The sequence below is a fragment of the Cynocephalus volans genome, chromosome 6, assembly GCF_027409185.1.
Source record: "Cynocephalus volans isolate mCynVol1 chromosome 6, mCynVol1.pri, whole genome shotgun sequence".
Lineage (NCBI taxonomy): Eukaryota > Metazoa > Chordata > Mammalia > Dermoptera > Cynocephalidae > Cynocephalus > Cynocephalus volans.
Genome location: NC_084465.1, coordinates 734,096 through 746,740, shown reverse-complemented (window position 1 = coordinate 746,740; position 12,645 = coordinate 734,096). Strand labels below are relative to the sequence as shown.

Here is a 12,645-nt window from a genome sequence, read left to right as displayed (position 1 = left end):
AAATAACAGACTGACGAAAGCTTTCATTCTACACTCAGCTTTACATGGTACTGTTCCACTGGTTACATGACATCCTTATCATTAAAGGCTCATGGGAGAGCCACCACTTCTCCTTCACGAACACCATTTGAGAAATAAGCTAAACTCCTAAGCAACAGCTCATTAAACATAAAGCCAACTATCCATTTTAGCAGAGAAATTCTTTGGCCTTTAGCAGATACCAATCAGAAAAAGTTAAAGGGCAACTTCAAAAATTTTTTAGTCATACAGATGTTCTTAGACTGAGAATACCTATATTAAAAATTGTACTTTTTCTCACATAGGTTAAAATGTAAGCTATGTATTCCTAAACCCTGTCAATCTAGAATGAGAAAACCTATGTGACAAATTATATATATATATATATTTTGCATAGGATATAGTGAAACTACATTTTTCTAAACCCTTGTCTTTTCTAGTGGTACAGAAATTGACCTAAATTGTTATAATGCAAGCTTTCTCAGTAATGTCTAGGTTATTAACAATGGGAGTGGAGAGTTCCTGCTACATTTAAAAAATATAATAATCTCTCAACTATTACAAAACATGTTTTTCTCTTTTGAAAACTCATTCCCATTACCAGTACAAGTCTGCAAGCATGGCCCGCAGGAAGCTGTGTGGTCACTCCTTAGCATGGTACACTGGGTCCCCTGTTTGTCACTGTTATCTGGTTCATATGTGGAGATCTACAGAGCACCCTGGTTAAGCAGAGTGAAAATCAGCATGGTGGCCCCTCCAGCTAAGGTTTCCAAGGACAGATTGATTAAGAGCAACAGATCACTTCCTTGAAATATTCTGCCCACCCTAGCCATACATTCAGGGAACTATCCTGAAGAGAAGGACTCAAATTCCACCAAAACTAAAACCAACCGACCCTGAACACTCTTAATGAGAGTTTCCTAAATCCAGGCTGGAAGGGTTGTGAGCTGACAGAAAGCTCTAGGCAGGGTTGGCTGTGTGAAGATGAAATCCTCACTAACATTTTTCATGCTCTTCTTGCTCTTTATTCCACATCTGTTTTCCTCTACTTTTTTTAGTAAAGATCCTTCTGAACAATTTCAACGGAGCTTCACTGACTGAAGGACAGAGAGAAAAGGAAAATGTCTGCACAGGGGCTGGGCTGGCGGCCGTCAAGGCATGACGGGGCATGTGCTGCAACAACACGGGCTGGCCACAGGAGACTGAGCCCGCAGGAATCATCAGATCCTAAGCAAAGCTCCTGTCCACCCTCTGCAAGGTAGGATGCATGACTGGATCAGACCAAGGTGCCCTCAACCACGCAGTGAACAACCACTGCTGTGTTTCAGCAAAGTGAACTGTTTTTTTGTAATTTTCTTTTGAAGGCCAGCTTCCTCATCTAGTTGTTCACTGCAAAATGAACCAAAAATATTACTTCAGGGTTTGTTAATAAGATACTGCTTATAAGTAATAAGTGTGCCTAAGTCCTAAGCATTGTTTTCTTTTGGTATAATTGGTCACTCTGGATTCTGAAGAAATAGCAGCTAAAGAATCCATTTGATAAACTTTTTAAAAGATAATTCTAAATAAAACTTCCCAGGAATTCAACCCCAAGATGTTTCTAGTAGACTCCACAGCAGTGCCTATGACTAACACCACCACCCAACTAATTGTAAAATATACAACGTCCAGAATCCAGTCCAGTTATGGTCTCCTCAGGCTGAATCAAAATACACAGAGAAGTTTGGGGCAAAGAAAGGCTGGGACACGCTGCTAAGGAGGAAATTTTCTTCTGTATCAAATCCTACCCAGACTCCAAAATGAGCTACAAAGGATATAGGGTAATTCTTTCAATAACGTTACTTATGATCTTCCAAAATAATTTACTTATATATCAATACTACATAGATAAATGTAAAAAAAAAGCACTCCTAGTGTGGAAGGTGCTGCTAGCTTGGCGCCCTGCCCTCTCCGGTGGCCGTGTCCTCGGGCGGCTGGGTGCCAGGCCCTACTTACGCTTACGTTCTCCTTCCCCCTGTCGTCCTCCTCCTCCTGACACGCTCTCACTGCCCTCCGGACGCAGGCGTTTAAGCAATGGCGGATACCATGAATCAGCTTTGCTAAAACGTTTCAAATAACCAATAATTAGTTTATGTGTTACAAAATTAACTTTCTAATGGTAAAATCATAATCCCAAATAGTTAAAAGTATTACTTTAAGGGAAATCATTAAAAATGCATTAAAGGACGAAGCTTATCAAATTGACAAGTACTAAACATAAAGAACATGTTATGCTTTGGGGGAAAAACCTCACAAGAACTGAGGCAGGGGCTGGCTGGTCAGCTCAGCTGGTTAGAGTATGGTGCTGATAACACCATGGTCCAGGGTTCGAGCCCTGTGCCAGCCAGCTGTCAAAAACAACGAGAGCTGCGGAAAGAGCCCAGTACCTATGTTGATGCAGGCGGTGTGCTCGTGGGCGTACTGGTAGAACTTCCTGGCGGCAGCGTGATTCATCTGTACCAGTGTGACGCAGCGCTCACACCAGACCTCCTCCGGCTGGTTCACGGGCAGGAAGGAATTAAAGATGAGCTTCACCAGGCGCCGAGACACCGGTCGAGAATCAGTTTCCAGTCGAACCAAAATATGCTCCATGGGGCATATTTTCCAGAACTGCATATAAAGCACATATACAGAAGGGATGATCAGCTGTTCCTATAAGCATAAAAATAGTTCAAGAAAAATTTCCGGAGCATAACCAAAAAGTAACAATTTTTATATTCAAGAGAATTTATTTCAAATGACTTTTCTGTAGAGAAATTAAAATCAATAAATCTACATTTTAAAAAACACTGGCGAGTAAGGTATCCAGGCATATGGTTGCTGGGAGGGCTAGTTTACTGAGCACCATGACTGATGTGTAGTAAACTCTCATGACAGGTGTGGTTATCACTGTAACATATTTTAAATTTCTTAAAACACACAACTTTTTGCCTCTTAATATGAAAAGTAAGTTAAAACGTACAACAGTTTTGACTTGGACCCCCACCTCCTCCTCCAGCGCCCCTCCCAGGGCGAGCTGCCCGGTCACCATGGTTCCACAGCCTGGACTCTGCCCTCCCATCACTCCCTCCCCCACCCTCATGTGCCTCCACCTCCCGACAGCTGCAAAAATCAAAGCTGATCATATTGCCCCTCTATTCAAAAGAATGAAAAGTTGCCTACAGAAAATGCCAAACTTCTGAGCAAGGAACTCAAGACAAGAGAGAAATATTAAAGAATAACAGAAGGAAAGCAGATTTTTACAGCAGAATGTTCAAACCCTGTCTTGGGTTCCCCTGAGCAGCCTCCTCAGCTGGACAAGGGCAGCACCACTGATTGACCCTGCAGTTTTCTACAGACTTCACTCTAAAGATCAACTCCTCCTCATCAGCAGCATTTAAATGTTTTTCACATCACTCCAACCCTCGTAGGAAATTCTCTTTGCATTTTCCATTTCCTGGCTCCAGCCCTCTCTTGCTGTCAGCCACAAGCACTCCCACCTCCACCCCCTGACACCTCCATCTGCAGCCACCTCATTTCCATCCTCCTTGAAACTGTTTTTGCCAGGTCAAGATGACCTCATAGTGCACATTCAAATGGACATATTTAGGCCCTCAGCACAGATGAATCTCTGCAGCATCTGATGCTCGTTACTTCCTCCTGAAATGCACCTGGGATGCTTCACTGAGACACTTCTTGGTATTTCTGAAAACGTTACTGTAGTAAAGATATAACCCCAAATCCCAGACTGGACACTTTGACTCCAGCACTGCCACTTCAAGCAACCACAGGAAAGAGAACAGAGCCACCGTTCCAGCTCTCAGTCCCCAGCAGCAAAGACAAGAATGTTCTACCACTGACACTCCAAACCCAACTGAAGGAGGCTTGGAGATTAAGGGACAAGAGACTCTTATTCAGTAAGAGTCAGAGGTGGTGCTTTCAAGGTTTAAGAGCACAAGGCAGAGACAAGCACCAGGACTCACACTCTAACCATTTTAACAACTCCCTCTACCTCCTCCTGCTCCTCCACCCTGGGTCCCTTTCTTTCAGTACCGAGGTGCTAGAGCTCCCTGGCCCACACAACGGTCCAGATGGTTATTATTTACGAGTGTGAGGCACCAAGTTGTAACTATGAACCACACACTAACAGAGCTGTGGGTGACAATGCTTGACAGCAACTAATATTTCTGGAAACACCCAAGTGTGCCAGGCACTGAACTAAGTGCCTGTGTCACAACTTATTATAATTTACAACTCCAAAAGTAGATACAGTTAGCTCTCTGCATCCACCAGCCACTGATCAAAATAGTCAAATAATAATAACAACACAATTCAACATAATACAAATCAAAAAAACAATACAGTATTAACAGCTATTTATAGTATTAAGTATTACAAGTAATTTAGATATGATTTAAAGTATATGGGAGGATATGTGTGGGTTATATGCAACTACTATGCAATTTTGTATGAGGGACTTGAGCACCTGCAGATTTTGGTACCTGTAGGGTCTGGAACCATCTCCTACAGATGCTGAGGAACAACTGTAGTAGCATCCCCTACAGGTAAGAAATTGAGACTTCGAGTGATTAAGCACAAGGCCGAATGGCTCTTATCTACTCTGCTCTACTACCTTTCAACACCATAAAAATGCAGATTAGAGGCACACAGGCATGCACTGACGCCAACACGTTGAAGGGACAGACCTGACTCCTGGCCACCGAGCTCATCCGATGGCACATGCCTACCCTGGCTAACAAAGGAAATAAAAGGAAAGTGTAGCTCTTGTTCCTTCTGAACTGCACACAGGAGAGCCTCTGTGTAGCCAGCGTGTCCTTCCTACCTGGTAGACAAGACCCCTGATATCAGCCAGAACAGCTACCCCACTTCCTGCTGGCTGCCGCTCAACCCTCGTGCATTCTTTCCACTTCTCTTTCAGGGAGAACTGGCTCGGATGCCAGTAACAAACCTCCTCAGAGCCTCATGACCAAACCACTCTGTGCCGTGAGTCTGCAGGAGGAAGGCTGAGAGGCAAACATCTCACTTCATTTCTCTGTTCTTGCCTCTGCGGCTCTGCATCCAGACTCGCGGCAGCCACAGTCTTTCTGTCCTCTGTCCTATCTGCTGCCCTCCCTTGTTCTCCTCAGTAGACCCTTAACAACCTAAAAACAATCACTATCTCCACTTCCTCACCAGCTATTGCCTCAATAGTCCTTTGCAAACACTTACACTTCACACACAACAGTAAGCCAAAAACGTCCCTTTCAGATTCAGAACTGTTTTTAATAGGCTGTTAAAACCAAAGCAATCAAAATTGCAGCCGGCTTTTTTGTTAAAACTGACATGCTGACTCTAAAATTTATATGGAAATGCAAAGGATCTAACATAGCCCAGGAATTCTGCAAGAATAACAAAGCTAGAGCATGCACACCACAAGACTCACTGCAAGATCACAGCAAGTACTCGAGGACAGACAATGGACCAACACACAGAGCAGAGTCCAGAAATGGACCACACATGTCAGCAATTTTCAACAAAAGTGCCTAAACAACTCAATTGGGTATGACATTGGGTATTCATGCTATGTAGACCACACAAAATATTCTTTGGTTTTTTTTAACAGAAAAATTAACAGATAAAATTCAAAAGGCACAAACAACACATGTCACACGCAGTGGCAAGCTCTGCATCGTCCCTGTCCCTGCAGGTCCAACCCCTCATCTCGGGCAACTGCGGCCATTTCCTGCTTTCCAAGTGTCCCGCATGCACACATGTGTTCCCCATCTCACATAGCTGGTGGTACACCATCAACACTCTACACTGTGCTTTTACACTCGAACATCTTAGAGGCATTTCCACATGAACCCCACAGAAAGCTCCTCCCCGTCCCCACGGCACCCAGCATAGCTCCTCATGTGAACATGCAGTCCCCCAGCTGCCCCACAACTGATGAACACCGTCAGGCTGCTTCCCAACCCTGTGCCATCACGACAAAGCTGCATTTTAAAGTAAATTTCTGAGACCTACGTGTGGAAGAAGCAAGCTCACAGTGTACCAACGACCATGAAGTCCAGAATACTGTGACCAACGCTTTTATCAAAAAGCTGAACACAGCTAGAACTAGAACAGTCCCTTCCACAGCCTACCCACTGCCAAAGTGCACTTTCACTATAAAGCAGGCATCTCTCTGCTTCTTTTTGTGAGTGGGGCGCACTCCTCATTAACACTTCCCCAAGTAATATGTAAGTGCTTACTAAGTGCCGAGCATTTAAATATTACACCAAAAAGCTCAATAAAAACTTTCATGCATTACAAAAATATGACAAAAGGTAGAGGTTGCTTACATTAATGTCTTTCAAAAAGAAAACACACATTGATGATACTCCTAGAATCTTCCATGAAAAACACAAAACAAAACTTTTTGACAGAAGCAACTGGCCAAATATATCAATTACCAATTTATTTATGATGTGATGCCTAAAACTCTTGGAATTAAAACTGCTCTGTCGGGGAAAAAAAAACTACTTGGTTGTTCTCTTTGATGAAAACAAATATGCCTATCTATTTCACGACTTAAGTAAGATAAATCCTACTTATACTACCTTGGCAGCCCTCACGGCTTTGATTTTCAGCAGCATATCCACAAAGGCTACTCTTACTTTCTCCGAATTGTCGTGGAGACTGTACTTGAGTGTTGGCAAAAGCTGTTCTATTAATGGGTGGCTTAGTTTGTTATCCAAAATTATCGGCAGACACTGCAACGACAGAAAAAGACAGTTTGAAATCAGAACATGCCAATGAAAAGTTCAGGTAAGAAAAATTCATTTAAGAAAGTGTTCAGTTCACCTTTACTAGAACTACTAGCAAAATAAACACACCTACAGAAAATAACATTTTTCTAAAACAGTTTCATATAAAAAGCATAGTTTCAACAACCAATGATCAGTCCATCCATCATTTTGTTCAAATGAGATTAGAGCAGCCATAAAAGAGGAGGGGGGGGAAGGAGGAGGAAGAGGAGGGGGGGAGGAGGGGGAGGGGGAGGAGGGGGAGGGGGAGGAGGGGGAGGAAGGGGAGAGGGAGGAGGAAGAGGAGGGGGGAGGGGGGAGGAGAATGAAGAGGAGGGGGAGGGGAGGGGGGGGAGGAGGGGGAAGGAGGGGGAGGAGGAGGAGGGGAGGAGGGGGAGGAGGAGGGGGGGAGGAGGGGGAGAAGGGGGGAGGGGGAGGGGAAAGAGAGGGAGGAGGAGGAAGAGGGGGGAGGGGGAGGGGAGGGGGAGAGGGGGGGAAGGGGGAGGACGAGGAGGAGGAGGAGGAAGGCTAAAGACCGCTCTGCAAATGTCTGCCTTCCACATGAAGGAAGAGAAAGGCACCTGCTCTGTGGTCACAGGAGTAGAAGGTTCTAAAGATCCCAGTGGTGGGAAGGTGAGGTCATGTCTCCTCAGCTGGTCTTAGAGGCCCTCGAGAGACTCTCCGAGAGCTTCACACGTGTTGGCTGGGTGATGATATGGGTGGAGATCACAGGGGTGTATTCAGCAAACTCCCCCAGGGACCAATGCCCACCAGAGAGAGAGAACCACTGGACGAGGTCACGCACCCCTGACATCGAGGCCACAGGCTCAGTGCCCCAACAGCCTGATCCACACCACTGAACTTTGTAGCTACAGACCATGCTCTTGACCAATCTACCTATTAGTCTTATTTCTCTAAGACACTGCACAGAGAGACAAAAAAGGATAAATTCAACAGTGCTGAGACAGCACCCCCCACACACACTAAAAACTAATACTATTTCAAATAGTCAGTTTTTGTATTTTTTTTAATATAATTTTTAAAATCCTACCTTAAAGACAGAACAACGAACATCAGCTGAGCTTGTGTCAAACGCCAATTCCCCAGTTACTTTCTTCAGGAGATCGATAAGAACGGTTGGAGGCATCATTTCCCAGTATTTGGAAGTTATTTTACAAACACCAAGGATCCCTGTGGAACGGACCATCGGATAAGGATCTTCTAAAAGACTCTATAAGTAAGAGGAGGAAAAAGGCTTAAAAACCTTAAATCAGTTCACTTTATATCAATATTTGCTTTACTCATTAGCAACCTGGGGACTCACAACTTACAGACATTTCAAGTTACAGAAACAGTGCTCACACAGAGATTCCTGGATCTCAGATTTATTTGTTATCATTTCTAAAGCAGAGTACTTAAAGAGAAGGGTGCAGAAACATGCAGTGCTTCATCTGCCACATCTCATCTGTGAGTACAGGGCTTTGGTGACAGCAGGGCCTCAAAAGCCAGCTCCAGCATTTAATAAAAATGAATGAAACAGCAGAGTGCACCATAAGAGAGGGGTGGCTGGGCTGACAGCAGATATCCATCAACGTATTCCAACATCAGTTCAGGCAAAAAAAAAAAAAAAAGTGATTCTCAGTTTTCAACACCTGAGTTCAAAAGAGCAAAAGTTTTCATAGTTTTTTTTATTGAAAGCTACCAAAATCTAGTTTTGGCTTGCCCAGCAACATTTGTTCCACAAACTTGACCATGAACCTCAAAAGGAATTTTAGATAAATATATACATGGATAAGGCACACAGAGCAAAACACTAATGACTGTTCATTGGAGGGGCGTGTGCACACAGGTACGTGTATGTGTATGATGAGGTAAGTATACAGATATTCATTACACGACCGTTGCAACTTAACTCTGCATCCTAATGTCCTAACACCTTGTTTGAAAAGTCAACTGCCACAGGCGTTATTTGTAGGCTTACCTTGAAACATTAACCAGTGCTTGTTCATTGGTACTACCCAACCACTTCACAGTAGGCAATACCACAATCCATTTATAGATAAGGACAGAGCAAAGTAAAGTGACTTGCCCAAAGTTACACAGCTATTAAGTGAGAGAGGCAGAACCACACCTAGGGGTCTGGCACAAGAGCACATGCTTTCATCACCATGTGATACCAACTCTCCGCTGGGGAGATGAGAACACACAAATTGTTTAAAACTCCGTAAGGTAATAAATAATTAAATGTCCCAAAAGTGACTAAGAAGAAGAAAAAAGGACACCAGGTGTCTGCGTTGCAGCAGAAAGCACCTGGGAGAGGATGGGTACTTCTCTGAAGGCTGGTCAAGGTCTGGAAACCGTGCCTTCTGGGTGCAAAGCACAAGCAGTTAGAGGCAGGTGTGGTCAGGCTGTCCTGACATGCGAGCAGGAAACGCCCCAGCCAGGACAGAGCGGAAGGCCACGAGAAGCATGACCAAATGAAATACATACATAGAGTTCCTCAAACTGTTTCTGAATCTCACTATCCATCTCCATAGCATGAAAGCTGGGATCCCTAACAGGAAATGCTTCAACAAACAGCAATGCAGCATTTGATCGAACTTCAGAGTTTCTGGCCTGTAACAGTAAAAGAGTATTTCAGAATCCCAAAGAGATGGCAAACAAAGGCTTAAGTCTAGTGTTCCCAAATCGATACTTTTATTATCTCAATATAAACTTATTTACAAATTAAAGACAACTATAACATCTAAGTTGACCAAACTTTGTAAGGGCTTCCTTAAATTAAGCCAAACCCTCAGTTCAATGTTGAGAAACTAAAAGAGAAGATAAGCCTTCTCACTCCACAGCTTGCCTATGTGACTGACCGTGGACACCAGCATCATCCGTATTGAGAAGACTTAAGTAGTCATCAGAAAACTCATGAGGAGGGCTTCTGTGGTCCTGGCGCTGTCACCAGCAAGAGGCCACCAGGGCCAGGACAGCCTGCCACCTCTGCAGAGATCCCGCAGCCTCAGTAGGCTTGTTTCAATGCAAGCACCAGCCTCCTTCCCCGATACCATACTTCAAAACTGCATAGTTAGCACTAAACCAATATAGATTTCCAGCTAAATGGAACCAAAACATGCTCTTAATAAAAGAAAAAAAAATTCATTCCAAAATTTCATGAAACAGTCTCCAGACTTATTTTTACTGCCTTATTATGATTTTAAAGTAGAGTATGTTAAATTCAAAAACATACTTAGTACATTGTAAACACAGATAAACTATTTAAAATGTATACCTTCAATCCTCTCCAAAGGATGGGCTTATATAATCTATAAAGCATCTCCTCCACTCCCTGCCGAACTCTCTTTTGATGGTGAAAGTAACTCAGCACCTAAGGGCCAAAGAAGAAAAGAAAAGAAAAGAAAGCCATGTTGTTTTTGTTTTTTAAAAAAAGCATTTGGAAAGACCAAAGGGAGAGGGGTTGTTCTCTCACCAAACTAAGCACCAGCACCCACACTGTCACAACTCTTCAATGGGGGTAACAATGACAGGTTATGACTACAGTGCTGAACGAGGTTAACCACGAGAAAGAAATCTACCGCTGAAGTAAAGATCAATGACCTGGATTATAAAATGGTCTGGGTTCTAGCTTCTACTATTTTACCAAGAGACATAAAACCTCAAAAAAAAAAAAAAAATCATTTAAACCTCTGATCCTCGGGGTAAAACGGAAAAGGGGAGCGTGTAAAAGAGTCTGCCTCAGTGGTTCCTACCCAATCCTAGTTCCCAAATGCTCTAAAACTATTGCTTATTAGCCGCATGCAACGAATCCCTGCTGTTTTAAGGCTACAATAAACAGGTGTCACTACCTAGTGACCCCACGCAGTGCAGACTCAATTTAGGTATCAAGTTCCTCCCACAACGTTGTGAACCATCAGACCACAGGTCACTCTTGTGCCTCCACTGCTCGTCTTTCCACTCCTTTCTGTCCCAGTCACAATCTTCTCGCAACTCTTTACATTCATCCCCAACAATCAACTTTGCCTTACTTCCTTAATTCATAACTCTTGGAGCTGAATTTTATTAGTGAAAAATGGAAAATAAAAAAACAGGTTATAAAACAAGAGACTAGAGGCTATTAATGGAGTGTTCATTAACTTTACTCTGAAAAAACTACAGCTTTTTCTGTAAAATAATGGAGATTATTTTTTCTGATTGTTAATTCTTTATCTAGGAGTTTTTATTGATGGTGATAAGTGACATAAGTCTATTATATTATCAAGTACAATATTGTCAATCTATGGTATCTCACTTCACAGAAAGATTTTTTTAAACAGCTTTATTGAGATATAATTCACATGTCATAAAATTCATTGTTTTAAAATGTACAATTCAGTGGTTTTTAGTATATTAAGAGTTGTGCAACCATCACTATTATCTAATTCTAGAGGATTTTCATCAACAATATGGGGATTTGTTTGTTTGTTTGTTTTTGTTTTTGCTGGCTGGTACAGGGATTCCAGTCCTTGACCTTGGTGTTACAAGGTAGTGCTCTAACCAGCTGAGCTAACTGGCCAGCCCAATATGGGGATTTTTACTTTCAAGTGATGTCTGAAGCACTTCCTGAAACTTTTTTCAACATATCAATAAAATGATTTATCAAATAAATATGACATTTATCACATAATAATGATGTGAGGAAGAAGTATAATGTGTTATACTTGTGGTAAAAACAATTACTTGGAGTCTAATAATACATTTGACTTGAAAAGTGAAATCTAATATTCTTCCTTTTAATTATTTTTAAGCATTTTTTCCATAAATTTACCAAATGGTGATACCAATTCTTATAATATCTTAATTAATCACTCAGACTACCATGGCAGAAAAAAAGATATGAAAAAAAGTGATCAGTTATTTGGTACCAAGAGTGAAGCAACTACATCAAACTTTTTGTGCAGTTTTGAAATGCCAAATCATGTATGTACAATAAATGACCCAAACCGACCTAAAACTTAATAAAGCCACCCTGGGATTGGGAGGGAGTAGATTCACTACATATGTTTATCATAAATATATGAAATCACCATTTTTAAACCCTCTGGAAAACTCAGTGGTCCAGATAAATTGTGGGTTCCTTAACCTTGGGTAAGTCAAACTAAATCATCAGTAATGTAAACAAATGTTTTCTTATCGATTCAAAATTAATATAATCAGTATATTTACATTCTACAGATAACAGTAATTTCATTGTACAAGAAAGCAAACAAGGGGCAGTCTTTGTTCACTTGGCTTCTTGACACATGGCTGCCCAAACTAGCAGCAAACAAGCAAGGCGTCCCCTGGATTAGAAGACTCATCAACAGCATCTGCTTAATTTAACCAAACACAACAGACCAGATTTTCCGATTCCTCCTGCCGGATCATTATGATCAAACACCTACCAGTGTAATAGCAACACTGACGATAGAGCCTTACTTAGTCAGACCACTTACAAATATAAAGAGGGTAAAATTCATATCTAAATTCTGAGGCTACCTTTCAAAAACAAAATATCTTTCCAAGAGAAACTACTAAAACATTCCATTTGGTTTGCAGAACACCAAAATGGGAATTTAACATGGAAAAGTAAGTAATGAAAATAATCTCAAATATCCTCTCTAAGGTCTTTGAAAATGGTAACAGTGGCAGTTAGAGAGTGATGATGCTAGAAATTTTTATGTCAAAGAATTTAATTAAATGCTGCTAAATAAAGTTCCAACTGTCTTAACAATAATATACATTTGCTTTTCTCAGTAAAACTTTGGTGGCAGGAATAAAACTGCCAGGTACCAAA

At 41.9% G+C, this 12,645-nt stretch overlaps 1 protein-coding gene across 1 annotated transcript in view; it reads right to left on the bottom strand.

Moving 5' to 3' along the window:
• The window catches only part of NCAPG2 (non-SMC condensin II complex subunit G2), a 57,707-nt gene that overhangs the window by 27,781 nt on the left and 17,281 nt on the right, over positions 1–12,645 (bottom strand). The window contains exons 11-16 of the mRNA XM_063100276.1: positions 10,105–10,200; positions 9,315–9,440; positions 7,876–8,055; positions 6,639–6,791; positions 2,445–2,667; positions 2,014–2,117 (exon numbers count right to left, since the gene is read on the bottom strand). Coding sequence (XP_062956346.1) covers positions 2,014–2,117; positions 2,445–2,667; positions 6,639–6,791; positions 7,876–8,055; positions 9,315–9,440; positions 10,105–10,200 — 882 coding nt within the window. The remainder of the gene's footprint in view (positions 1–2,013; positions 2,118–2,444; positions 2,668–6,638; positions 6,792–7,875; positions 8,056–9,314; positions 9,441–10,104; positions 10,201–12,645) is intronic.